The 27,659-nt window shown below is 44.4% G+C and overlaps 1 protein-coding gene across 1 annotated transcript; it reads right to left on the bottom strand.

Moving 5' to 3' along the window:
- Window positions 1–4,051: 4,051 nt before the first annotated feature.
- Window positions 4,052–27,658, bottom strand: LOC138789785 (thyrotropin-releasing hormone receptor-like). The gene is made up of 3 exons (XM_069968596.1): window positions 27,180–27,658; window positions 20,159–20,582; window positions 4,052–4,456 (listed from the first exon to the last, which is right to left on the bottom strand). The coding sequence occupies exons 1-3, from the start codon at window positions 27,554–27,556 to the stop codon at window positions 4,052–4,054; spliced, it is 1,206 nt and encodes a 401-aa protein (XP_069824697.1). The 5' UTR covers window positions 27,557–27,658.
- Window position 27,659: the final 1 nt, after the last annotated feature.

The following is a 27,659-nucleotide window of genomic DNA, read 5'->3' as shown; positions in this document are numbered from 1 at the left end:
GACATGGATGGTGCTGTTTTTGCAAGAAAGTAGCTGTGCTTTTCCTAATCTTGGATACAATTCAATGGTTCTATCTTGTCTATGGCCAACTGGAATTAAAAAAAAAACACTGTTTTTTCTAGATGACAGTAATTAGTAGCAGGAAAAACTTCTGACAACCTTGTTCCCATGCTTTTGCTGCAAAAGTATAGCCAGCCAGAGCTCCGTGAGAGAAATATAGTGTGCAATCCAAAATCAGGCTGGGTTCACACTACGTATATTTCAGTCAGTATTGTGGTCCTCATATTGCAACCAAAACCAGGAGTGGATTAAAAACACAGAAAGGATCTGTTCACACAATGTTGAAATTGAGTGGATGGCCGCCATTTAATGGCAAATATTTGCTGTTATTTTAAAACAACGGCTGTTATATTGAAATAATGGCAGTTATTTACTGTTATATGGCGGCCATCCACTCAATTTCAACATTGTGTGAACAGATCCTTTCTGTGTTTTCAATCCACTCCTGGTTTTGGTTGCAATATGAGGACCACAATACTGACTGAAATATATGTAGTGTGAACCCAGCCTTAATGGAAAAAAGGAAGATTTTCAGCTTTCAGAAGTTCTATGCTAGAAACCTGTCGGATTATGAGGTAAAGAATACAAATGTTTTTACTACATACAGGGATTAGTAGGAATTGGATACAATTGGAAATGAACAGTAAGAAATCACCATTAATGTTTCTTCAAGGGGTCTACAAGGTGATCAGTCCTGCTCCTGACCTCCCGGTAAATTGAGATGGTGCGCTCTGCTGTTTGTGCACAATTGTGATTAACAAACCTGTTTAAAGATGCAGTGTCTATCTATCTGCAGTGATGCTGATGCTCAACAGCAAGCCCATTCCCACAGTCTTCTTATGGCAGCCAATGTGGATGTATAAATCAAGGTAACCTCATACCTCTAAGACAGATTTTCCCAAACAGGGTTCTTTGGGATTCACTGTAACAAGACCTGTCACTTTTACAATAAGGGAGATTTCCAGTATATTAATATACTGTACTTCCAGTATATGTAAAGCAGATGTGTCTGGATCCAGTGACACCAGATGACCGTCAGGATCGTGTACTTACCTGATATCAGGCATTGATCATACAGTGAATTAAAGCTGCTCTATTATTTCTCTGAGACTTGGAAATTGTCCATTGAATGTTGCAGAATCATATGAAGAATATGAGTATTCTCTGTCCTCCACGCAGCCCCTCACTGTGGCCAGCTGGATCTCTACATGGGGGATGTGGGAAGCGGGTTCTGTGCCAGTAAAGAGAGGAATTTCATTTCTCCTCTGATAATCTACATCTACATACAGTGCGCTATGTGCGCAGAGAATATGAGTTATTTCTGCCATACACTTCACAGCATGAACCAGAATTTGATCCTTGTTGGTGACAATTGCTGCAATGACGCCACCATCCCAGCCCTCTCCTTGCCCTCTACCCTTAGTCATATAGAAGGCAGTCTGTACACTGTTTTACTGTAACAGTATATGTTCTGTTTCTATGGAGGTCTGTGGATTACGTATGTCACCATGTAGTATACAGTGGCATTGGTCAGGGCTTTATGTTGGGAAATTAATTAGACATATACAGTATGACGAACAAAGCCCTAAAATGTAATTGGACCATAGCCTTATTTGCTACAGAATTAGCTGTGTTGGTTCATATGGCTTATAAAGGTATAATGGGCTAGTCTTACTTGGCCCTTTTCTCATGTTTCTTATACCATATACAACAATTTTATAATCTGAACTAGAACATACTTAGTTAAAAAGAATGGTGGACTCCTTATGAACATATCATTTTCACCTTCTTCACCCATGATCTTGCACACCCTATACAAGTTTTAATTTTTGGAACTTCCCTTTAAGCAGCTCCTTTTCAAGTACTTTTCTTTTTACTGTTCAACAATCCATTTATATAAAAAAGTATTATGAACACAGACAAAAAAGTCTGCTTAAACTGCGGATATGACATCAATAAATTCAATGAAATGTACTTGCAATTCACATGATGCATGGATAGGATAGAAGCCTCAGTCCTTGAATGTTACATTGCGTTTTAGTAAAACCACATTCCTCTAATTTTTATCATAAAAGCTTTAAAAAAAAGGAAAAACACAATAATAACAGAGATAAAAAAACACACACCGAAAAGAAGATGCAATACACAACAACGCATACAAACCTGCCACTTTTTATTATCTGCCTATTCCTATGTGCATTAGTCTGAAGCAGAGGATTAGGCTTTAATAAAAGGCTCCTCCTGACGTTTGTAAATTAAGCTTTTTAATGAAAAATTCAGCATTTTTTACAGATGTCTTGCTATCAACAAATACAATTTTATTTACATCCAGAGCCTCAAAATCCAGCACCACTTTGTACTTCTCACCCAAAAGTTTGCTACTATGCTTTCTTCCCTGTGTTCCAAACAAGTTGGATTGTAGATTGATTCTACATTGTGCACAGCACAGTTGAAACATGTCTTGTTCTGCTGTAAAAGGCCATGTTCACACATGGCAAAACAGCGGCTATACGTAGTGGGAAAGGGGAGAGAAAAATACCAGGAGCAACATTTAAAAAAAGTCATGATAGATACACAGACAATTTAGCTATCGTAACCAATCTTAAAGAGACCTGTCACCAGAACTAACTACGCCCAAATAAATCTGAAACAGAAGGAGCAAATAAACCCACTAAAATCCTCTCCAAAGTGCCATTTGGAAATGTCAAACAAGCTCCTCCATCTATGAACCTTCCCAGCCAATCAGAAAAGCTGGCAGGGATCACATGGCACATTTCTTTGCAATTTTAAATATAAGCAATAGGAAGAGCCCTTTCTTCAATGTGATGGATGGGGTTCCTCCTAAATGGCACCTTGTGGGGTTTGTTTAATGACTGTAACATGAACTAGCAAAGAAGACATATGAACAATTCTAAAGTATTGTTATATAGTAATTATTTTATAATACAGACATCTACTTGTGGCGACACAACAAGCTGTTGGGCCCCAAAGCAAAATCTGAAACAGAAGCCTAAACCAGCTATTTATAAAACTGGTGTTTTCTTATGCAACACCTGAGCTTTTGAGACCACTTTGGCACCAGGGCCCTGCTGAAACTGTCACTTCTCTACCAAAACAATTTTATTTTCACCCATAATTGTCAACATAATCCTGAGACATTTAAGCACCGCCCCTGGGATGGACCAAAACAGCCAGTAACACTCACAAAAAGACTAGAAATGCGCAAGCCCCATCCAAACTTTGTTCCCTCTACAGTCAGCCCTGCCCCCTTGCAGCAGTTTCACGGTGCTGTTGTCTGGTTTCACCCACAAAGTGCAGTAACTCTTCATGGACATAAGGGATTGAATAAATAATGGTGGTTTGATGGCCAGAATAAACATCAGATTTAGTTTCTAGCAAGTTTTCTGTCTCCATGCATTTGGTATCATTCCTTCGCACCTTCACAAACCAAAGCTTTTCCATGCACACTTAAAGACTAAACATTTTCAAGAAATTTATAGAAACCCATCAGAGGATAAAACATGTTGGTCACCAAGAACATACAGTGAAGAGACCAAGGCTCTACAGTAAAATCAGCAAAGGCCCCATCTCTTTGTGCATGTCTGTGAAAAGTCAACACACAGGGCAAGGGTGTCTCATTGTAGTATACCTATACAGACACTTAAGCCCCATCTTGCCCCATCTTTCAATGCCCTGAAAGGTGTGGTAATATGGCCTGTGGATCGGACCTGAGGCAGCTACTCTGACACCATGGGACATTTTTAGGACATAGTCTGCACCTATAAAGCACAGCAATTTGAAGCCAGTGTATATCTATAATGTCATTATGCAAATGGTCTTTCATCTGCATTTGCGCTGCTTATATTGCCAGGATTTTCATGGGTCTTAGAATTTTGGCTCAGCTTGTATTCGAGCCTGTGGTTTTGTAGTCAGGTGCAGCAAGTAGAGCTTTACCTTCACTGGTAGTATGAAGCGTGAGCGTACAGTGGGATTACACAACACTATAATACAATTCTCCTTCTACCTTCGGCTTGTCGGATTGTTTTGGTACAATGTTTGGGTTCTCTAGTGGTGGTTTCTCTTTCTTCTCGAGCCTGACATTGGTGGGATCCTTTACCATGCTGTAGCTGGTGGTGGTCATGTAAGTGTTCCTCCTTTGGGTCTCCACTTGGCCACACTTACACAATCTTTTGAAGGCTGTGCGGAACTTCTGGGACATGACGTTGTAGATGACAGGATTGATGGCACTGTTGGCGTAAACACAAATGCGACAAAAGAGAAGAAACCAGGGGTCCAGGTATGGTTTCTCCACAAAGGAGTTCACTAGAACTAAAGTTCGGTAGGGCATCCAGAGAAGCGCAAAGAGCACTACCACCACTGCCAACATCTTGGTAACCTACAAACAAGACAAGGAGAAAAAGTAATAGCAATGACAAAGATAAAGTAGCATTTTATACAGGGCAATTAGGCATTGTGGAGAAGTTTTTAGTAATACCATCATCCCTTATAACATACCTACAGTGGTGCTGGAAAGATTGCAAACTCTCCAGAATTTTCTACATTTCTGCAAAGATTTTTTACCTAAAACTACATCAGATTGTCATACAAGTCACAATGTATAATTAAGTGTTGGTTATGTGAATGAGAACATGCACTGCATTTGCTTAAAGGGATTGTGTCACTAAAAAAACAACCTACTGTTTAAATTTTTAGCATATTTTAACATATCTAAAAATCTATATTATAAAATAATACTGAAATCTTGCAGTTTATATTCTCACTACTGGGGCTAAAGCTAAACTGAGACTTTCTGTTCTGTCTGCAGTGATAAGAAGAGCCTGCTGTAAAGTGATCTGCACAGAATTGCAGCATCAGTCAGGTGACACCAGCAGATAGATAGCACCGATATAAGACAATATCAGCTCCCATAGAATGACCTCTTCAGAGGTCAGAGAGCATGCTCAATAATGCTTCACATTCATTTCAATGGAACAGGTCCTGTCTATTGATGTCTGTGAGCATGGGTAACACAGCAAGGCAACAACCTTAAGCACAAAAGTCATAATACAAAAATGGTTAAAGTATTCTAACATTTTAGAATAGCAAAGTATTGATCTTAATCCAATAGAAATGCTGCAGAAGGACCTAAAATGAACAGTTCATGGGAGGTAACCCACCAACATAACAGACTTGAAGCCGTTTTGTTAGGAGAAATGGGCAAAAATTCCTCTAAGCTGATGTGCAGGACTAGCCAACAACTGCCATAAACATTTTAATGCATTTAGTACAACAAAAGTGGATCATACCAGATAATATTGTCACTCACAGATATGTGATATGGATGATTTTCCATGCTAAATTACCAAGTCTATTATTTTTGACTCATTTGTTTGATCTGGTTGTCCTTATCAACTTTTAGAACTTGTGTGAAAATCTGATGTAACTTCAGGTAAAATTTATGCAGAAATCTAAATTAAATTCTGAAGGGTTCACAAACAGTGTCGGACTGGAGTATCTGAGGCCTACCGGAGAAAATGATCCTGGGGGGCAACCAATGAAGAACCAGTGAGAAAAGACATGTCAATCAGTGTTAGTGCAGGTTCTAAAGCTGGGGGCCCACCGGAGGATCCTCTGGTCCTCTGGTGGGCCAGTCCAACACTGTTCACAAACTTTCAATCTCCACAGAACATAATGAACTTGGAATCAGAACCAGCTGTTTAAAACCGGTGGCGTCAGTGTTCAAATTTGTATAATATTTTTGGGTTTATTCATGCAGAATATTAGCATTCGAAATGCAGCTAAATATATGGATACATAGACAGACATCCACATAGATAGACAGACAGACATGGAGGCAACTTTTATTGATTTCTAATATCTGAGTACAGTCAGGCCTGCATGGGAAGGAATGCTCCTTAGTAATTATACTGAGCACAGAATCAATAGTCTCCATACAACCGCCTCTTTAGGTTCCCGTCCCCCTCACAGTTTTCTTTGATGTGTTGTAGATAAATCTTAGTCTGTTATGTGAGGCCTACGATGAGCCGCGGGATCTCTTCTTCCATTAAGCTTATCTCCTACTGGAAAGCACTATGACTTCAGTAAAATCTACAGAGGGGAATGTACATAATGTTCTGCAGCCAACATCACACACTGTGGCAGATCAAGTAATTCCACCATAAAACAACTGGAGACGACCGACTGTGTCCTGCAAAACTGGCAGGCTTTATTTCCATCATATCTGAGTCTCCTGCACAAGAAACAAATGCTGGGTGACAGCTGCTAGAAGCTGCCATCACAGTGCCCACATCCTTGTCAGCCGTCTGCAGCAGCGAAGCAGCGGTTTTTATGAAAGATTTTCCAGTGACAGGACTGATTGGTTATTGTTTGCTGATGTTTTCTGGTCGGAGAACCATGTGTCTGGCCATACTAGCCCTCAAAGCCCCAACCCACATGCCTTGTGTCAGTAACTGATCACCAGGAGAAGCTAGATTAAATTTGAAAAATAGGTAGTCATGAGACTACACCTTTAAAAGGGGTATCCAGGTATAAGACCCTGTCAACAATCAGCCAAGAAGCGGGAAAATGGCCGCTGTTTGGCTGATCTCATCTTTTGTGCAGCTTCAAAATGTATCACTATAAGTCATACATCTTCCTGTGTAAACAGGGGTAGTGCAGTCGACAGTAATTCATTTAAGTTGCTGCACAAATGATACAGTGATTAATTGTGCTGATTGGCACTCACATGCTTGCACAACCCGAAGACATGGATGGTGCTGTTTTTGCAAGAAAGTAGCTGTGCTTTTCCTAATCTTGGATACAATTCAATGGTTCTATCTTGTCTATGGCCAACTGGAATTAAAAAAAAAAACACTGTTTTTTCTAGATGACAGTAATTAGTAGCAGGAAAAACTTCTGACAACCTTGTTCCCATGCTTTTGCTGCAAAAGTATAGCCAGCCAGAGCTCCGTGAGAGAAATATAGTGTGCAATCCAAAATCAGGCTGGGTTCACACTACGTATATTTCAGTCAGTATTGTGGTCCTCATATTGCAACCAAAACCAGGAGTGGATTAAAAACACAGAAAGGATCTGTTCACACAATGTTGAAATTGAGTGGATGGCCGCCATTTAATGGCAAATATTTGCTGTTATTTTAAAACAACGGCTGTTATATTGAAATAATGGCAGTTATTTACTGTTATATGGCGGCCATCCACTCAATTTCAACATTGTGTGAACAGATCCTTTCTGTGTTTTCAATCCACTCCTGGTTTTGGTTGCAATATGAGGACCACAATACTGACTGAAATATATGTAGTGTGAACCCAGCCTTAATGGAAAAAAGGAAGATTTTCAGCTTTCAGAAGTTCTATGCTAGAAACCTGTCGGATTATGAGGTAAAGAATACAAATGTTTTTACTACATACAGGGATTAGTAGGAATTGGATACAATTGGAAATGAACAGTAAGAAATCACCATTAATGTTTCTTCAAGGGGTCTACAAGGTGATCAGTCCTGCTCCTGACCTCCCGGTAAATTGAGATGGTGCGCTCTGCTGTTTGTGCACAATTGTGATTAACAAACCTGTTTAAAGATGCAGTGTCTATCTATCTGCAGTGATGCTGATGCTCAACAGCAAGCCCATTCCCACAGTCTTCTTATGGCAGCCAATGTGGATGTATAAATCAAGGTAACCTCATACCTCTAAGACAGATTTTCCCAAACAGGGTTCTTTGGGATTCACTGTAACAAGACCTGTCACTTTTACAATAAGGGAGATTTCCAGTATATTAATATACTGTACTTCCAGTATATGTAAAGCAGATGTGTCTGGATCCAGTGACACCAGATGACCGTCAGGATCGTGTACTTACCTGATATCAGGCATTGATCATACAGTGAATTAAAGCTGCTCTATTATTTCTCTGAGACTTGGAAATTGTCCATTGAATGTTGCAGAATCATATGAAGAATATGAGTATTCTCTGTCCTCCACGCAGCCCCTCACTGTGGCCAGCTGGATCTCTACATGGGGGATGTGGGAAGCGGGTTCTGTGCCAGTAAAGAGAGGAATTTCATTTCTCCTCTGATAATCTACATCTACATACAGTGCGCTATGTGCGCAGAGAATATGAGTTATTTCTGCCATACACTTCACAGCATGAACCAGAATTTGATCCTTGTTGGTGACAATTGCTGCAATGACGCCACCATCCCAGCCCTCTCCTTGCCCTCTACCCTTAGTCATATAGAAGGCAGTCTGTACACTGTTTTACTGTAACAGTATATGTTCTGTTTCTATGGAGGTCTGTGGATTACGTATGTCACCATGTAGTATACAGTGGCATTGGTCAGGGCTTTATGTTGGGAAATTAATTAGACATATACAGTATGACGAACAAAGCCCTAAAATGTAATTGGACCATAGCCTTATTTGCTACAGAATTAGCTGTGTTGGTTCATATGGCTTATAAAGGTATAATGGGCTAGTCTTACTTGGCCCTTTTCTCATGTTTCTTATACCATATACAACAATTTTATAATCTGAACTAGAACATACTTAGTTAAAAAGAATGGTGGACTCCTTATGAACATATCATTTTCACCTTCTTCACCCATGATCTTGCACACCCTATACAAGTTTTAATTTTTGGAACTTCCCTTTAAGCAGCTCCTTTTCAAGTACTTTTCTTTTTACTGTTCAACAATCCATTTATATAAAAAAGTATTATGAACACAGACAAAAAAGTCTGCTTAAACTGCGGATATGACATCAATAAATTCAATGAAATGTACTTGCAATTCACATGATGCATGGATAGGATAGAAGCCTCAGTCCTTGAATGTTACATTGCGTTTTAGTAAAACCACATTCCTCTAATTTTTATCATAAAAGCTTTAAAAAAAAGGAAAAACACAATAATAACAGAGATAAAAAAACACACACCGAAAAGAAGATGCAATACACAACAACGCATACAAACCTGCCACTTTTTATTATCTGCCTATTCCTATGTGCATTAGTCTGAAGCAGAGGATTAGGCTTTAATAAAAGGCTCCTCCTGACGTTTGTAAATTAAGCTTTTTAATGAAAAATTCAGCATTTTTTACAGATGTCTTGCTATCAACAAATACAATTTTATTTACATCCAGAGCCTCAAAATCCAGCACCACTTTGTACTTCTCACCCAAAAGTTTGCTACTATGCTTTCTTCCCTGTGTTCCAAACAAGTTGGATTGTAGATTGATTCTACATTGTGCACAGCACAGTTGAAACATGTCTTGTTCTGCTGTAAAAGGCCATGTTCACACATGGCAAAACAGCGGCTCTTCTGTGACACGGCCTTGTCACAGAATGGCCACTTTCTGAGATGTTCAACCCAGCCAATACTGCAGTATGGGCCAGGTGAACATCACTTCAACTTAATTAAAATGTTGGCACATTTGGGTGTGCCTGCAATCCAATTAGCTATAGTACACAATGTAAAGTGGAGCCGTACATTGTGTGCACAGTCTAGTTCGTGCTGCCGATGTTCACTGAATAGCGACCGCACAAATAGACATGGCAGTTTTCTCTGTGGCCGCATAGAATCCCGGCCATAGTGTATACAGTGTGTATACACTATGGCCGTGATTCCGTGGGGATTAATGCGATCGGCCGTTGTTGCAACGACCGTTGCTTAATAAAAAAATACATAGTGTGATCTTGACCAAAGAGAGATTTGTGTTTATGTTGTGTTTAGCACATAGGAGACGCCAGGGGATGCCAAGCCAGAGCAAGTAGGGTGAGGAGAGAGTTCAGGTTAGGGTGCTTTTTACATGGCCCAATATCCCTATTCCATGGGATGGTTATTGTTCGGATAATCGTTAACGATAAATTATCTCAAACGACCGCTATTGCGAACGACCTGAAATCGTTGACCCAATTACTCGGAACGATGATTGTTACTTATAATCATTCTTGCGGTCGTCTTGTCATCGCTATTGCGTTCATCGCTACTGCAAACAATTTCTTATTCCATTTTCGATTTCCGAACGAGCAACAATAAAAATAGGTTCAGGTCTCATTAAGCGATCAATGATTTCTCGTTCGTTGTTTAATCGTTAACTGCTATTCAACTGAACAATTATCGCTTCTATCCGAGCGATAATCGTCCTGTGGAATAGGGCCCTAACAATTCATTCCATACATGTCATTACCTTATCTGTCTCCTTTCTTCAGTTTTTGAGCTATTAATTCTGTCTCTGCTTGTCAGGCCTTTTCTGCAATGCTAGAAGGGTTAATCTGAGGTCAAGTTGCTGATAACCTTTGATTATCTCTCCCAGCATTGCAAAGTTGCTACAATGTTGCAGATATGGAGCTGTTTACATCAGCCAGCTGAAAGGGAGTGGGGAGGGTATTGAGAGCAGACATGGACTCAGCAGCTTACACACAGTTTTCTGTGTCTTTAGCAGAAAGCAGCATGCTCAAAACCGAGGGAAGGAGACAGAAAAGGTAATGACATGAATTACATGAATTGTTAGTCTTCAGGAGAGGGATGATTCAATATAAATATTTACTTAACAGGATAACCCCTTTAACCCCTTAAGGTCAAAGCAAATTTTCGTTTTTGCGCTTTTGCTTTTTCCATTTTATGTTTAAAAGTCCACAGCGCTTGCATTTTTTCACCTAGAGACTTATATGAGTGCTTATTTTTTGCGAAACCAATTGTACTTTGCAATTACAGGCATAATTTTTCCATAAAATATGTTGTGAAACCGGAAAAAAATCATTTGCGCTGTCAAATTGAAAAAAAAATGAATTTGTTTTGATTTCGGGGAGTTTTGCATTTACGCCGTTCGCCCTATGGTAAAACTGACTTGTTATGCATGTTCCTCAAGTAGTTACGATTACTATGATATATAACATGTATATGTATATCGGATGGCCTGTAAAAATTTCAAACCATTGTTAACAAATATATGTCACTTAAAATCGCTCCATTCCCAGGCTTATAGCGCTTTTATCCTTTGGTCTATGGGGCTGTGTGAGGTGTCAGTTTTTGCGCCATGATGTGTTCTTTCTATCGGTACCTTGATTGCGCATATACGACTTTTTGATCGCTTTTTATTACATTTTTTCTGGATTTGATGCGACCAAAAATGCGCAATTTTGCACTTTGGGATTTTTTTGCGCTTACGCAGTTTACCGTGCGAGATCAGGAATGTGATTAATTAATAGTTCGGGTGATTACGTGTGCGGTGATACTAAATATGTTTATTAATTTATTTATTTATTAATTTATATTTATAAAATGGGAAAAGGGGGGTGATTTGGACTTTTATTAGGGGAAGGGATTTTTTATTAATAAAAACACTTTTTTACTTTTTTTTTTACATACACTAGAAGCCCCCCTGGGGGGCTTGTATATACATAGCACTGATCTCTCATAGAGATCAATGCTGTGTATATACACAGCAAAGATCCATTAGATCGGTCATAGATTGCTATGGCCTGCTGCAGGCCACAGCAATCTATTGCCGAGCCGGGATAAGCGTCATTCCGACGCTGAGGCCCGGCACGGGCAGAAGAACGGATCTCCCCCCCGCGATCGCATCGCGGGGGGGAGATCCGTGCCACTAGACACCAGGGATGCACGGAGGAAAGCACTTCAATGCAGCTGTCAGGTTTGACAGCTGCATTGAAGGGCTTAATTAGCCGGCGCGGGTCCCGTTGCCGCGCCGGCTAATTAAGCCCTTCAATGCAGCTGTCAAACCTGACAGCTGCATTGAAGTGCTTTCCTCCGTGCATCCCTGGTGTCTAGTGGCACGGATCTCCCCCCCGTGAGGCACTGCCCGGCTGCAGATTGCAGCCGGGATCGGTGCCGTTCAGAGCGGGGTCCCGGCGGGACCCCGCTCTGAACACCCCCTGCGGCACCATGACGTATCAGATACGTCATGGGTCGCTAAGGGGTTAACAACAACCCTCTAATATCTATCCTTCAGCCAAACGCAAATACACTAAACTATCCAGGTATTAAAGGGGTTTTGCAGTGTTAGAAAAACATGGCTTTCTTTCTTTCTTTCTTTCTTTCTTTCTTTCTTTCTTTCTTTCTTTCTTTCTTTCTTTCTTTCTTTCTTTCTTTCTTTCTTTCTTTCTTTCTTTCTTTCTTTCTTTCTTTCTTTCTTTCTTTCTTTCTTTCTTTCTTTCTTTCTTTCTTTCTTTCTTTCTTTCTTTCTTTCTTTCTTTCTTTCTTTCTTGACACAGCATTACTCTTGTCTCCAGTTTGGGTGGGGTTTTACAACTTTCATTAAAGTAAATGACACTTAATTGCAAACCACACCTGAACTGGAGACAAAGGTCATGTTGTCTCTGGAAGAGACAATTTTCATTTACTTCTCTATCAGCTCTTTATGGGGAACTGTATGAAAAGCTTTGGTGATATCCACGGCACCACCTTTATCCAGAAAATTTGTGACATAATCAAAGAAATCTGCCCTCAGTGAAGCCATGCTGATTTGCATCCATTAAATGATTGTTTTCTTCTTTAAAAGAGTTCCCATCATTTTTTCCACTCGCATGTCAAGCTAACTGGCCTGTGGTTACTAGGCTCTTTTCTACTACTATTAATAGTAAGGAAAGGGTTACACTAAGCACTGAGTTAAAGGGGAGGGTGGGGGGGGATTACACAGCAGCAAGGTGGACACACAGCAGTAGATACACTGATATCTACACAATGGAAAAGCCCTGATTTACCTTTGTGGAAAAGTTTGGATTATCTTCAGCAAACAGGCTGAATCAATTTCAGGCACACAGGCCAGGCTCTCTCCCTCTCTCTCCTTCATAGAGCACAAGCTAAGCTGCACCACCACTTCCTGAAATGTTTTCTAATCTATCTGTTACTAAAATGAGATTTTCCCTGAAAACTGACAGTGGACAGCAGATTGCAGGGAAGATGTGTGAAGCCCCACCCCTTTCACACCAAGCCCTGCCCACTGGTGAATACAAATAATAAAGTCTGTTAGAAAGTTGCATAACATTTATTCAAATACAAATAATGCAAATAACTTTTTGCACTGATATTTGATTTCAGTACATCCAAGGCTCCAGTCACATGCAGAGCTGCATTTATAATTTATTTAATATTTTGTAACCGGAGGGCAATGCATCATGGAAGTTGAGCAATTAGGTTATTTCCTGTGGATAACTCATTACTCCATCCTTCAAAATGATGGCCATCCAAATAAACGCCCGCAAAGCAAATGTGTGAGCATAGCCTTAAAGTTAATAGTCCTTTGATGAAAGGTAGAGGCAGTTACCATGCCCTAGAGAGTAATTCTGTGAGTCTAAAACTCCCCCTCCTTATATTCTTAAATGGAAAATTTATTAAATGAATAGAATTTTCCAGTTTCCAGTTATAATATTGACAAAATAAATATACTTAAGTATATCTAATACATGGCTTGAGGGAATGGTGCATGACTTTCATGTTCTTTGACTCCTTGAGTCAGAAGCCACGTTTAAAGGCCCTGCACCAAGCATAAGACAATGCATTGGTATTACACAGAGGTTACATAGAGGTTACACAGTCATGGCAAGCATATCATGTCTTTAGATTTCCACACTACTCAGGAAATTTGGACATGTCTCTATCGCCAGTGGGGGACAGCTACTTATTTCATGCACTGGAGAGTGGCTACCTATAATACTTGGTCCATCAGCATTTCCCTCCAAACAATGAACTGATTACTGTAAATTACAATGCCCACAGGGCCAACTACGAGGGAATTGCTAACAATTGAAAAAAGTGCCCAACAATAATATACAGTATGATTAGCTCTCAGGTCTTATAGAGAGTGTTCTCAAATGGAGACACCCACTTGTAACCCCTGCAGACCTTCGATAAGACAGCCCCATTCAGTGGACAATGGCAGTAAAGTGTAACTGTAAGTGTAAGTGTAAAGTGTAACGACCTCCTCCTGCCCCATGCAGCCGCCGGCGTCCTTGTGCAGGGACCCGGCGCTGCTGCTAGTTCGGCCCCTGGGGGCGCCTCCGTCTGTGCCGGCCGGCGCGCGCGTCCCCGCCTCCTAGGGCGCGCGCGCGCGCCGGCTGTCTCAGATTTAAAGGGCCAGTCCGCCCTCAATTGGTTAATTGCACCTATCACTCCCTATAAATCCCAGCATGCCCTGTCCCTTGTGTTGGAGCCTCTACATGCTTCCCATAGCGTTTGGCCCAGCTCCCTGTTGTTCCTGATACCTATCCGCTACCTGGTCCCTAGTCCTTGTTCCTGGTTCCTGTTCCCCTGTTTCACCATTGCTCCTGTGTTCAGCCTGTCACCTGCGGTTACGCCTACAGACCTCGGCCAGCACCATCTCCTGCCTACTGCTCCTACCACGCCCCGCCTGCCGTCACTAGCAACCAAGCCAGGGGTAGCGACCTGGGGGTCGCCTGCCGCAGCAAGTCCATCCCGCCTTGCGGCGGGCTCTGGTGTAAACCAGCGGCCCCTTAGACTCCGCTCCCTGGTGAGGTTAGTGCCATCGCTGGTGACGGTCCAGTGGATTCACTACTCCAGGCGTTACAGTAGGCTCCAACCATGGATCCCGGCGAGGTGCCTGATATCCGTGACATAGCCCGAGTGGTCGCCCTACAGGCGCAACAAATCCAGCAACAGTCGCAGCAGATCCAGCAACTCACTGCCGCCTTACAGCAGCATACTACAGCCCAGCACACACCACCTCCTGCTGCTTTTTCTACACTTCGACTGGCTCTCCCAAGCAAATACGCTGGTGACTCCAAGTTGTGCAGAGGATTCCTGACTCAGTGCACCATGCATATTGAACTTTTAAGTAGTCAGTTTGCCACCGAGTGCTCTAAAGTGGCTTTCATCATCAGCCTATTGGAAGGAAGAGCTCTGGCCTGGGCCACACCACTGTGGGACCGTGATGATCCTGTGGCTGCTAATCTCCGAATTTTCCTGGCTGAGTTCCGCTCTGTCTTTGAGGAACCTGCCCGTGCCTCTTCAGCTGAAACTGCTCTCCTCAACCTCTCTCAAGGGAGCTCCTCTGTTGGTGACTACGCCATCCAGTTCCGCACCCTGGCGGCAGAATTAGACTGGAATGAGGCCGCTCTAATAGCCACCTTCAAGAGGGGTCTGTCCAGTCGGGTGAGAGACGTGCTTTCCGCCCGAGACCTACCTACCTCCCTGAACGAACTCATCCTACTGGCCACCAGGGTCGATACTCGTTTTTCTGAGAGGGAGAAGGAGGTCTGGCATGAACGGCGACTAGGCCTGTCCCGTCGCCATCACCAGCTGGCGCCGGTCTTCCAGTATCCTGACGTTCCGGAGTCCCAGTCGACTCCTGAGATTCCTATGCAAGTGGAACGGGCTCACCTGACGCCTGATGAAAGAATTCGTCGTCTGGAGCTGAATCTCTGCCTCTACTGAGGTGGTTCGGATCACTTTCGGCTGAGATGTCCCCAACGTCCTCAAGCGTCCGGGAAACTCCAGCACCTAGGTCCGGTGGGAGAGGTCTCCCTGAGTGTGAATGCCACCTCTCCAAGTTTGTCTGTGCCAGTTTCCATCCAGACACCCTCAGGACAAACTCACCAAACTACTGCCTTTCTCGATTCTGGGTCAGCAGGCAATTTTATTGCAGCTACATTGGTCCAGAGATGGCGGCTACCCGTGACACCACTAGCCAGACCCCTGTCTATCTCCTCGGTCACGGGCGAGATTCTTACCGACCATGTGCACTACCAGACCGCACCTCTAGTCCTCCAGGTGGGCACTTCACATCTGGAAAAGATCTCCTTCTACGTCCTGCCCCATTCTTCTTCCACCATCCTCCTGGGACTCCCTTGGCTGCAAATACATGCCCCTAAACTGGACTGGAGAACCGGGAAGATTCTCAGTTGGGGTCAGGACTGTTCCAACCAGTGTCTGAGGTCACCTCAGCCTAAGCATTCTATGTTGTCACCCGAGCCCGCCAAGCCTTTGTCCGGCCTACCGGCGGAATACCAAGATTTGCCTGATGCCGCCTTCTGCAGGCAAGAAAGAGGGGGAGGCCAAAGGGGGGGGTACTGTCACGGCCGCGGCAGCGTCCCGTGTTCCGGGCCACCGCCGCGACCTCCTCCTGCCCCATGCAGCCGCCGGCGTCCTTGTGCAGGGACCCGGCGCTGCTGCTAGTTCGGCCCCTGGGGGCGCCTCACCTCTCCTCCGCTCCTGTCTCCGTCTGTGCCGGCCGGCGCGCGCGTCCCCGCCTCCTCGGGCGCGCGCGCGCCGGCTGTCTCAGATTTAAAGGGCCAGTCCGCCCTTAATTGGTTAATTGCACCTATCACTCCCTATAAATCCCAGCATGCCCTGTCCCTTGTGTTGGAGCCTCTACATGCTTCCCATAGCGTTTGGCCCAGCTCCCTGTTGTTCCTGATACCTATCCGCTACCTGGTCCCTAGTCCTTGTTCCTGGTTCCTGTTCCCCTGTTTCACCATTGCTCCTGTGTTCAGCCTGTCACCTGCGGTTACGCCTACAGACCTCGGCCAGCACCATCTCCTGCCTACTGCTCCTGCCACGCCTCGCCTGCCGTCACTAGCAACCAAGCCAGGGGTAGCGACCTGGGGGTCGCCTGCCGCAGCAAGTCCATCCCCCCTTGCGGCGGGCTCTGGTGAAAACCAGCGGCCCCTTAGACTCCGCTCCCTGGTGAGGTTAGTGCCATCGCTGGTGACGGTCCAGTGGATCCACTACTCCAGGCGTTACAGTAACCCTAGTGAGGTTTGTCTTCTTTAAAGCAACACTTTCACCCCCTGACTGCCTACTGAGCAGGCTGCATCGATGGATAGATATCAATAAAAGAATTCAGAACATACCTTTCTTGCCTGTCTCTTTTTTTATAGGCAATGGATAGTGTCAGGAGGCGATGCCTATTATTTCCTGGGTCCTAGCATTGCTACAACTCACTGTATATGCACAGTACTTGGACTTATGCAAAGGGCTGGGCATACAGCACAGTAAAGTGTAGCAGTGCTAGGGCTCAGGGGAGGATCGTCCCTGTCCTTTATTCACAGCCCAAATGAAAGCCTTTTTTAAGAAAATAAAAACACAGACACAAGCAATAAAGGTATGTTCTGATTGCTTTTATTAATATCTATCCAGCAGTGCAACAGGTATGAGGGCAGTAAGGGGGTGATCACAGTGTCACTTTAAAGCGAATGTACCATTTTTTTATCTTTACATTAGCCAATCAGTGGTGGGGTGGTCTTTTTTTTAAACACCACCAGGTTCCCGCATGCACGTCCTGGCTCTGGGGGTTAAAATGGAGACACATGACAGAGGAAAGGAGAAATGGTCACACGGGGGGGGGGGGGGCAGTGCATACAGCTGGGCCAGTTCACAGCAAAAGAACGGTAACAAGCGCAGGAACCAGGCAGCATTTCAAAAAAGGATGGCGCAACCGGGGTCCCCACACCAGGGCGATCAGCTAATGGGGGGAGGAAGCGAGGTACCTGCTCTTTTGCATGCTATGGAAGTTCTATGGTGTCATTATTGCATGTTACTGCTTACAAGTCAATGGTTTACTCTGGTGGAAATAATGCAGATGACCTTGCTAAGCTAAAATACAAAATGCTGCGTAGAAACTGAAATCAATGGCAGCTAACTACTCTTTAAGAGATTTTGCTAATTAGAGATGAGAATACGATCTGATCTGGAATGATCCATATAACTATGGCCTCTGATAAACCTGCCTATGTAAAGCCTGGGCACGACATCATGGGACACCAGAGCTACTACCCGCAGGCAGTCGTTTCTACAACCAAGGTGGCAGACAGAAGCTGGACTATTCTGGTGTAAAATTGAGTTGGCATTATTGTGGTAAATTGGGTGAGATTGGGGAGTGACTCCATGTGTCTGCTCCAATTCTTCTTTTGGTGTACAATAACTGCAAGTAAGTGCCAGTATTTTTGAACAACTTATTTGTCAGAAAAATTATTTTTTTGTCCATTTCCCCTGATGTTTTAATGTTCCGCCCTATTTACTAATGGTGTGTGACACACAAAAATGCCAGAAACCCGACTGAGCCATGTGGGCGAGTCGTGGGCATGTCCCTTTACACCCACTATAACCAACCCATTTCTCAAACAGTCATTTTTGTTGGGTTTTGCATTCTAGTGTGGCGGGAAGATCAGGTATTAGTTTTGTTCTTTTTAAAAACCCACCATTTATAAATCTGACGGCTTGGGAAACTAAAACGTTGATGTGTACAGTTGTTGAAAACCGGACAATTTTAGTAAATGAGGCCCTATAAGTCAATTATTGTAAGATATACAAGATTGCATTTACTATTTAGAAACTGTCTTGACATTAATAAAAATTTGTGACCATGGTCTGACATTAAAGGTTAATCAAGCGACCCTCATAGTAAGTGTAACAATGGCTGTATAATATCCAATATTAAACAGAATCCATATTCATAGCCGCGTCTGAATTTGCCTTCTAATGACTGATTATACCGTGCGCCAGTGACTCAGAAATGGTAATTGTATTCTGTAAAAGGCCATCGTCTAGATCTCAGAGTTGAATGTGATTGTCACACAGTAATAACAAGGCAAAGAAAAAGAACAAAACCTGATGAATATTCCTGTAGGTTTCTTATGGGAGATCTGAAGATACATGGAGACCTGAAGAATCTATTTGTCTACATAATGGGGTAAATTAAGAAAGTAAAAAGCGGACATAAGATTCACATCAGGTGCAAAATCAAACAAAGAATGAACTTTATTATTCGCAAGGTAGCAAATCAAGAGAAAATATAAAGTTGTGAAAAGGTAAATCCTGGATTAGAATGCAGGGTTATTTTAAGGGATGCAGGATACAGTGTCTCACATACACAGTCATATACATATCTACACATATATACCTATAGACAAAAGACACACATAGCTCAGTATGAACACAAAGGGGATGGCTTGTTTGTGGGTGATGTAAACTGACTGGCATATAAGAGGACAAAATGGTTAGCACTTATTGGCTGGGCCGTATTTACCACTAGGCACCTGTGGTCCGGTGCCTAGGGCAGCACCTTACAGGGAAGCAGCTTCAGGGAGCAGGGGGAAGGAAACAACTTTTGCTTTTATTTTTTTAATCTCCCACCTCCCATTCAGACTTCCCACTAAATCTGGTGTCTTTTCAAAAAGGGGGGGGGGGGTTATGGTGGAATTATTTAGGTCTGGTATGGTGGTGTTATCTAGTCACAGTATGGCGGCATTGTTTTGGTCTGGTATGTCAGTGGTAAATGTGATATCTGAAGCTATTACCTACCAATCCTGTGGTGAGAAGGCCTTCAGACAACATGTAGACGGCTCTAAGCATTGATTTAATGTGTGGAAATTTGTTTATGTTTTAAGCAGTTCATCTTCAGGTTTAGTGCCTAGGGCAGCAGCAGCTGTTAATATGGCCCTGCTTATTGAGAATGCAGCTGGTACCTATAAAAGCAATTTAATTGCTTACAGGGGCAATATAGATGACACTTATGGCTCTTATGTAAAGTAACACTTATGGGGCTTTTGGTTTTTACTTGATCAACACTTGTTGTACATGAGCAATGTGGCTTGCCCTGATGGCTTAAAATGTAGCAATGAGGCTGAGTAAGGGTGCATTAACACTAAGGAAAAGAGGTGGAAATTCTGAGCGGAATCCCTGCCACAAACTCAGCTTGGAATGCCACCTGGCTCACTGTCTCAATATTATGTATAAGTCGCCTCCGCTCTCCTTTCAAAGAATTGACATGTCAATTCTTTGAGTGGAGAGCTGTGGAGGCGCCCTATAGATAACTTTGAGACAGTGAGTTAGGCGGCATTCTGAGCGGAGTCCGCGGCAGGGATTCCGCTCAGAATTTCCACCTGTTTTTTGCAGTGTGAACGCACCTTAATGTGGCTAACACAGAGAGGATCATCTTTGATCATAAGGACCATGTGTTAACTTTATTCGTGAGAAAGTTTCTCACATGGAGAAATAAAAGATGTATGTTTCAATATCTCTTATTTTTTATGCAGTTCAGATACATTATTTTTGCACTTTGATACATCACCACTGATCAAACACATTTTTTTCTGGAAATGTACCTGCTTCCTTGAGGACAGTGCTCCCTTAGGTCGATTACGACTGTTCATCTTGTTGCTGTCGGATTCTGCCCCATTTTTTTCCTTGCTGCTTTTTTCCCTCCATCTCTCAGTGGTGCTCTCTGGATGATTGGGGATAGGGCTAAGAAACAAGATTCGTCCAATAAGCCCATATAAAATGGTGGCCAAGAACAGCGGGATCACGTAAAATATAGCAAAGTCTGTGAAGTAAATCGGAAGGTACAGGTTCCGCGAGACCTTGTAACCACATTCCACCTGTTGGTTCTTGTTTACTTGAATATCCACAAGGAAGAACCACAACATGCAGTAAATACAAGTTAAGAACCAAACAATGGCAATGATGCGTTTAGCACGGGATACCGTGCACACTGTCTGTGCTTTCATAGGGTGGCAAATTGCGATGTATCTATAGAGGAATGAAAAAAAAAACACAGAGATATTACATTGTCTACGTTTTCACCTATATCTTGTAATAGAGTAAAATTCCACACTTTACACATTTCACCCAACGGAACATCTACAGCACCAGAGATAATAAAGAGAAGAAAGGATATGCAAAATAGCTCTCACAGCACTTAGAATAGGTGGTGTCCCTCAAGTCAGTGTTTCACTATATTCAGGAGACTAAGAACATTGACCAGGGATTAGTGTTGAGTGAAGTTGACGAACTATTCGTGTCCCGCAACTTTCTCCTAACCCGAATGCTCAGTATTTGATCTAAAGCAAAGTTGGATGCCACCTTAGGGCTGCCAGGACAACGTGGCTATATTCATGTTTTTTAGGACTCCCTAGGGCAGCATCCAAGTTCTCTAGCTGCGGGGAGTCAAATGCTGAACCTGAACAGCAAGTTCACTTAAAGGGAACCATTCACCCCATGGCCCCCGGCAGAAACTGACATACAGTGACATAAAGGTCAATATACTTACCACATCGCTCCCGTTCCCGTCCCGGATCCCATTGTTGACACAGAGAAATCGATTCTTCTTTTCGCGCCCATTATGGTAATGAGCGCTGCCGTGTCCGAAGTCCAGCCTTATCCCCGCCTCCGACACTTGATTGACGCTGGGTCTTCTTCCTCCTCGTCTTCTTTCTTCTCGCCGGATCCCGCGCAGGCGCCGTGACAGTCGTTTTCGGCGCATGCGCAGTTCACAATTGAAGCCGCTCCGCAGCTTCACTGTTTACTGCGCGTGCGCCGATTGTCTCGAACACGTATCCTGTTTACCGCGCAGGCGCAGAAGAGGTGACGAGACCGTCGCATTGGCGCCTGCGCGGGAATTCGTCAGAAGACTGAAGACTGAAGACGTCAATCAAGTTCCAGTAGGCGTGGATGGGCGCCGACGAGAAGAGGACCTCATGAATAAGTTGGACTCGTCCGTCATTTCCTATGGACGTTGGACTCATCTCAGCTCATTACCATAATGGGCGGGAGAAGAAGAATCAGCGATTTCTCCGTGTCAACAACGGGATCCGGGACGTGACCGGGAGCGATGTGGTAAGTATATTGACCTTTATGTCACTGTATGTCAGTTTCTGCCGGGGGCCACGGGGTGAATGGTTCCCTTTAACACTATTAGAGATATATGCAAAGCCAACAATCTCTACAAAAGGAAAAATACAGGAAATAATACAGTCAGGGGCGTAGCTAATGTCCCTTGGGCCCTGGTGCAAGAGTTCAATTTGGGCCCCCCCTTCCTCGACCAAGCAATTAGATAGATAGATCCAAGAAATAGCAGCACTTGGGGGTAAATTGGGGTCTTCTCATCATGGAATCCCATTTCTTTTGTCCACATAAAAAAGTTAAATTATCTATTATGCCATGGTACAAAGACCCCCCTTGCATTCCAAGCTTCCTTTTTTACTTACTGCCCCCACTTTCTCACAAAAAAACATCCTACCCCCATGTGTACCCTGCACCACATCCACTGCCCCTATGTGCCTCCTAACATACCCTTCACCACACACACTGCCCCCTATGTGCCTCCTCGCATAACCTGCACCACACACACTGCACCCTATGTGTCTCCTCACATCACTGCACCACACACACTGCCCCCTCACATACCCTGCACCACACACACACTGCCCCCTCACATACCCTGCACCACACACACTGCCCCTATCTGCCCCCTCACATACCCTGCACCACACACACACCTACTCACATAAGCTGCACCCCAGGGGATCATGGCGGCGGGCGAGGAGCAGGCTGCACACCTTCAAGCAGCAGAATTAGGCCCATAAGACCGGCTGGCACCGTGGCCGCAGTGCACAGGATCGCGAGAACTAGGGTGAGAGGAGAGGGCACCACCTCACAGCCTGGCCCAACACCTCCATGTGTCTCCGACGTGTGCAGTCTGTATCCCCTGCCTCCCAGTGCACGCCGGGGCTGTTATTTCCGCACAGGGAGCGACGCGCTCCCTGACCCGGAAGTAACAGCCCCAGCACACACAGCTCCCTGGTGCGTGTGCTGCTCGGAAATCCCGGGGAAACCCCCAGGGAGCCAGAATCAACCGGGGCCCGTGCAACGCTGACTCTTATGGCCGCAAGCAAAACACTGTGGTCACAAGAGTTGATTGATCAATGGGGCAGCGGGCACTGGGGAGGCAAGGAGAGGGGCCGCAGGTATCCTGTGTGATACCCTAGATGTCTACTGTACTCATGCATGGGGGCAAGTTCCTGGTCCTGACTACCTGCAGGTTGGATGTAAATCAAGATTGGCAGCCTTGTAACCATTCACAGCTGTCCCCAACTATAATCTAATATGTTACTATGACTGCAGGATGGTGGAGCCATATGTTAACTCAACATATCAATGTCATGCTTCACACCAATTTATAATACCCAATTTTAAAGGGTCACTTACTAAATGTGGTAGCCTCATACAGTAGGTAGTAGAACTGATGGTAATAGTCATGGTCAGGTCATGCTTACAATTAAAGTTTGATACAGTCGATCAGCCTTAAAGCACAGATCTATTTTATTGCACCTTTTATCCTAGTTATCCCACATAGTTATGGGTTTATAAAGTTTTGGCTGCCAGCCACTGCCACTTGGGGAATCAGAGGTGAGGTTGGCTTTAGGTTGGATAGTATTCTGTGCAAAACTTTACTGTTGCCCTTTTTATACTTTTATAGTGGACTTTCACATGGGTTGGATAAGCTGCAATTAACAAACCTCTTTTACAAGCTGCAGAAAAAAATCAGCACAGAATCTGAACAGAAATTTTGTGCAGATTAAGGCTATGTTCACACTACGTAAGTTTCCGGCCGTAGCGCGCTCCGTGAATAAGCGGCCGGAGATTTACTTAGTTTGCGTACAATGTAAAGTATAGGATCTACGGCTGCACAGTTAACACTACGTACGAACTTACGCCCGGATCGTATGCGTCGCTGTAAAAAATGAACCAGACCATTGTTTTGGGACGGAAATGCTGTAAATTACAGCCGTAGCGTAACATGCGGTCCCGTACGGAGTGGTGATTTCTTCTTTTTTACACTTTGATTTGTCGATCCAAAAGGTTCTGTGGGGTGTCTGGGGCTAGCCTAAGATATCCTAGTAAAATACCGCTGTCAGATCGCTACGTACGCCGCTCGGGAAGCGTAAGTACATTACGGGCGTAAGTTTGCGGACCGTACGTAGCCGGCCGCAACTTGCGTAAATCCCGGACGGAGTTTTACACGTATATATCTGGCCGCGAAAAATATGCGGCCGGACATATACATAGTGTGAACATAGCCTAAATCTACAGGACTCATTGACTTTGCAAGTGCCCTCATTTTACCACAAAATATACACTAAAACACAAAACAAATTATTTGATTTGTAAGGTAAAATTAAAAATAAGTTTTTCTTTGCTAATTTTATATCTATATTATGTGGGTCAGTATGAATACAATGATACCCAATATATATATATATATATATATATATATTTATAGTCAGTGGCCATGACAGGCTGAGTAGACCTCACACATCACAACTTGGGTCCCCGCTCAGACCAGGAATCGACTGGGGACCAGAGTGGCGGTAGGTGGCCACCAGCGCTGGAGCGGGGGAGGTAAGAGCACAGTTTTTCTTTTATCCTCCTCCTCCCCAGCATTTGCTAAATCAGCATTTGCTAATCTGACCCCTATAATTTTGTTATTTTTATACAGTGGGGAAAAAAAGTATTTAGTCAGTCACCAATAGTGCAAGTTCCACCACTTAAAAAGATGGGAGAGGCCTGTAATTGACACCATATGTAGACCTCAACTATGAGAGACAAAATGAGAAAACAAATTCAGAAAATCACATTGTCTGATTTTTTAAGAATTTATTTGCAAATTATGGTGGAAAATAAGTATTTGGTCAGTAACAAAATTCCATCTCAATACTTTGTTATATATCAATGACAGAGGTCAAACGTTTTCTGTAAGTTTTCTGTGTGAACTGACAGGTCTTTCTGCGGCGGGAATTCACTGAATTCCGTCCACAGAAAACTGACATGTTTTACGTAGTGTGAACATAGCCTTAGGCAGTATTGATTAATGTTGCAGCTTGCTGCTTATGGAGCTTCATAGCCATGATTTACATGGTTACAGTATGTGCTGACACTTATCAACTGCTAAAAGCACCTACAATGGCCATGTGAGCATGGGTTTATGTGCAGTCCATGACTCAATGGGACAGAGCTGTTTCAGACACATGGGGGTGTAGACAATATTAGGCAGGTCATTTTATTGTTATAGTAGATTAGTGTATATAAGACACATATAGGGCATACACCAGGGCTGTTTCTAGGTAATTTGAACTACAGGGCGAATCTTGCTAAAAGCGCCCCCCCCCCCCCAAAGTGATGTTGGGGGGGTTTGTTACTAGGAAGAAACAGTGTGTGTATTATGGCATAGAGCAGTGTTATTCAATCCTTTTCAATTTGGGGCAAAGTCATTCAGTGACTCACAGGTGACGTCTTCTTCTGAGGTGTCACTTTCCTTTCCCTCTCCATCCAGCCCAGACCACCATGATGATTTCTTGCAGCTACAATTCGTCTCTTCTGAACCTGCCAGACAAACATTTTAGGCTCCGCACTTTTACAACTTTACTTGTGCAGTAAAGTCAGTAGCTATGTGGGTTGCCCCCTGTATGTAGCATCCCCTGCTACCTGCTTTGCCTCCATATAGTAATAATCCCCCCTGTGCTGTCCCCACAGTAATAATCCCCCTGTGCTCTGTCCCCACAGTAATAATCCCCCCTGTGCTCGCCCCCTCAGTAATAATCCACCCTGTGCTCTGTCCCCACAGTAATAATCCCCCCTGTGCTCTGTCCCCACAGTAATAATCCCCCCTGTGCTCTGTCCCCACAGTAATAATCCCCCCTGTGCTCTGTCCCCACAGTAATAATCCCCCCTGTGCTCTGTCCCCACAGTAATAATCCCCCCTGTGCTCTGTCCCCACAGTAATAATCCCCCCTGTGCTCTGTCCCCACAGTAATAATCCCCCCTGTGCTTGACCCCCACCAGTAATAATCCCCCCGATGCTCGCTCCCCACAGTAATAATCCACCCTGTGCTCTCCCCCCAGTAATAATCCCCCCTGTGCTCTGTCCCCACAGTAATAATCCCCCCTGTGCTCTGTCCCCACAGTAATAATCCCCCCTGTGCTTGACCCCCACCAGTAATAATCCCCCCGATGCTCGCCCCCCACAGTAATAATCCACCCTGTGCTCTCCCCCCAGTAATAATCCCCCCTGTGCTCTCCCCCAGTAATAATCCCCGCTGTGCGCTCTACACACAGTAATAATCCCCCCTGTGCCTGCCCCCCCCCGGTAATAATCCCCCCTGTGTCTGCCCCTCCCAGTAATAATCCCCCCTGTGCCTGCCCCCCCCCCCGGTAATAATCCCCCCTGTGTCTGCCCCTCCCAGTAATAATCCCCCCTGTGCCTGCCCCCCCCCCCGGTAATAATCCCCCCTGTGTCTGCCCCCCCCAGTAATAATCCCCTCCCTGCTCTGCTCCCCATCGTAAAAATCCCCCCCATGCTGTCCTCATATTAATACCCCCCCCCCCCCGTGGTCTGCCCCATAGTAATAATAGTAATAATCTCCCCCTGTGCTCTAACCCCCCGCCCCCGCCACCCCAATTACCAAACACACACACACAAAAAAAAAACCAACCTTATACTCACCTTAATACATAGATCGGGTCCCTGTCTCCTCTCCTCCTCCAGCCTGCGAGGAGCAGGCAGGCCGCTACCTCCCCCGCACACATCCTCTTCCTCCAGGCGCAGTAATATGACGTCACTGCGCCTACTTGAGGAAGAAGATGTGTGAGGGAGCAGCAGTCGCCGGCCAGGTGATGAGCGCCCGGCTCGGCCGAGCCGAGCTCGGTCCGAGAGGGGCGGAGCTTCGGTCCGGCGGGCGGTCGGGCATTCATGGCAGCTGATGGGGAGGGGAGGGGAGGTCAGGCCAGGTGATGGGGCGGGCGGACTGACGGCCGACGGTGCGTGCCGATAAGTGACGTCCTGGGGGTGCCACCAGCGCCCCCAAGCTGTCGGCGCCCCGTGCGGTCGCCCGGCCCGCCCGCCCCTAGAAACGGCCCTGGCATACACACACACACACAATACATCTCACTGGCTGATCTCAGAGGTGGAATCTTCTGCTGCCTTTACTTTCTGAATATATTAACAGGAGCATAACATGTAGGAGCAGTGGGAGCCCCTTTCCACACCAGACACCTTGCAAAAGAGGGGAGCTTATGGTAGCATACTGATTATTAGTTAAACATAATAAAAGCACACTATGCAATAAGGTCCTAAGCTCCCCCTAGTGGTGTCCACAGGCAGCAAAGATGTTATTATTTGCAGCGATCTATTCAGCAGAGAGATGGCTAAAGGAGGAAGAAATTGGTTCTTCAAATGGGTTAGAATTCATGCATCCACCATGTGCCATAATTACATAGCCTGCCTCACCCTGTCTACTATGTTACCATTTTAGCAGAGTTTTTCCAGCAGATACATATATATACACCTACCTTTCAACAGTAAAAGCTGTTATAGAACAGGAGGAAGCATTGATCCCCAAATATTGGAAGTAGGTTATCCCGAGACATCCAGCGTGTCCATATATCCATGTTCCTGCCAAGCTGTCTGATACATTGGGCAGTCCAGCAGCCACCAGGACCATTAAGTCAGCCACTGCTAAGCTGACCAAATAACAGTTAGTTGGGGTTCTCATGTCCCGAGTTATAAAGACCACAAGGACCACCATGATGTTTCCTATTATACCAACACCACAAACTAACAGGACAAGAAAAACAGAAATGGCTTTGTACTCAATCATGGTGGAAACTAAGTCTTTATTTGCCAAGGAGATGTTGGTTGGGCTGTCAAATTTGCTGCCGTTCTCCATGTTGTAACCAGGAGCACACCTAAGCCCCACAGCTTATCTACAATACTAACTCCATTATGTTCTCTGGTTTGGTGCTGAAGAAGATCTTTTTCATGGTAAATCC

This window comes from Dendropsophus ebraccatus, chromosome 4, assembly GCF_027789765.1.
Source record: "Dendropsophus ebraccatus isolate aDenEbr1 chromosome 4, aDenEbr1.pat, whole genome shotgun sequence".
In the NCBI taxonomy this organism is placed as follows: Eukaryota; Metazoa; Chordata; class Amphibia; order Anura; family Hylidae; genus Dendropsophus; species Dendropsophus ebraccatus.
The sequence above is the reverse complement of the archived record's forward strand: the minus strand, read 5'-3'. Positions and strand labels throughout refer to the sequence as shown.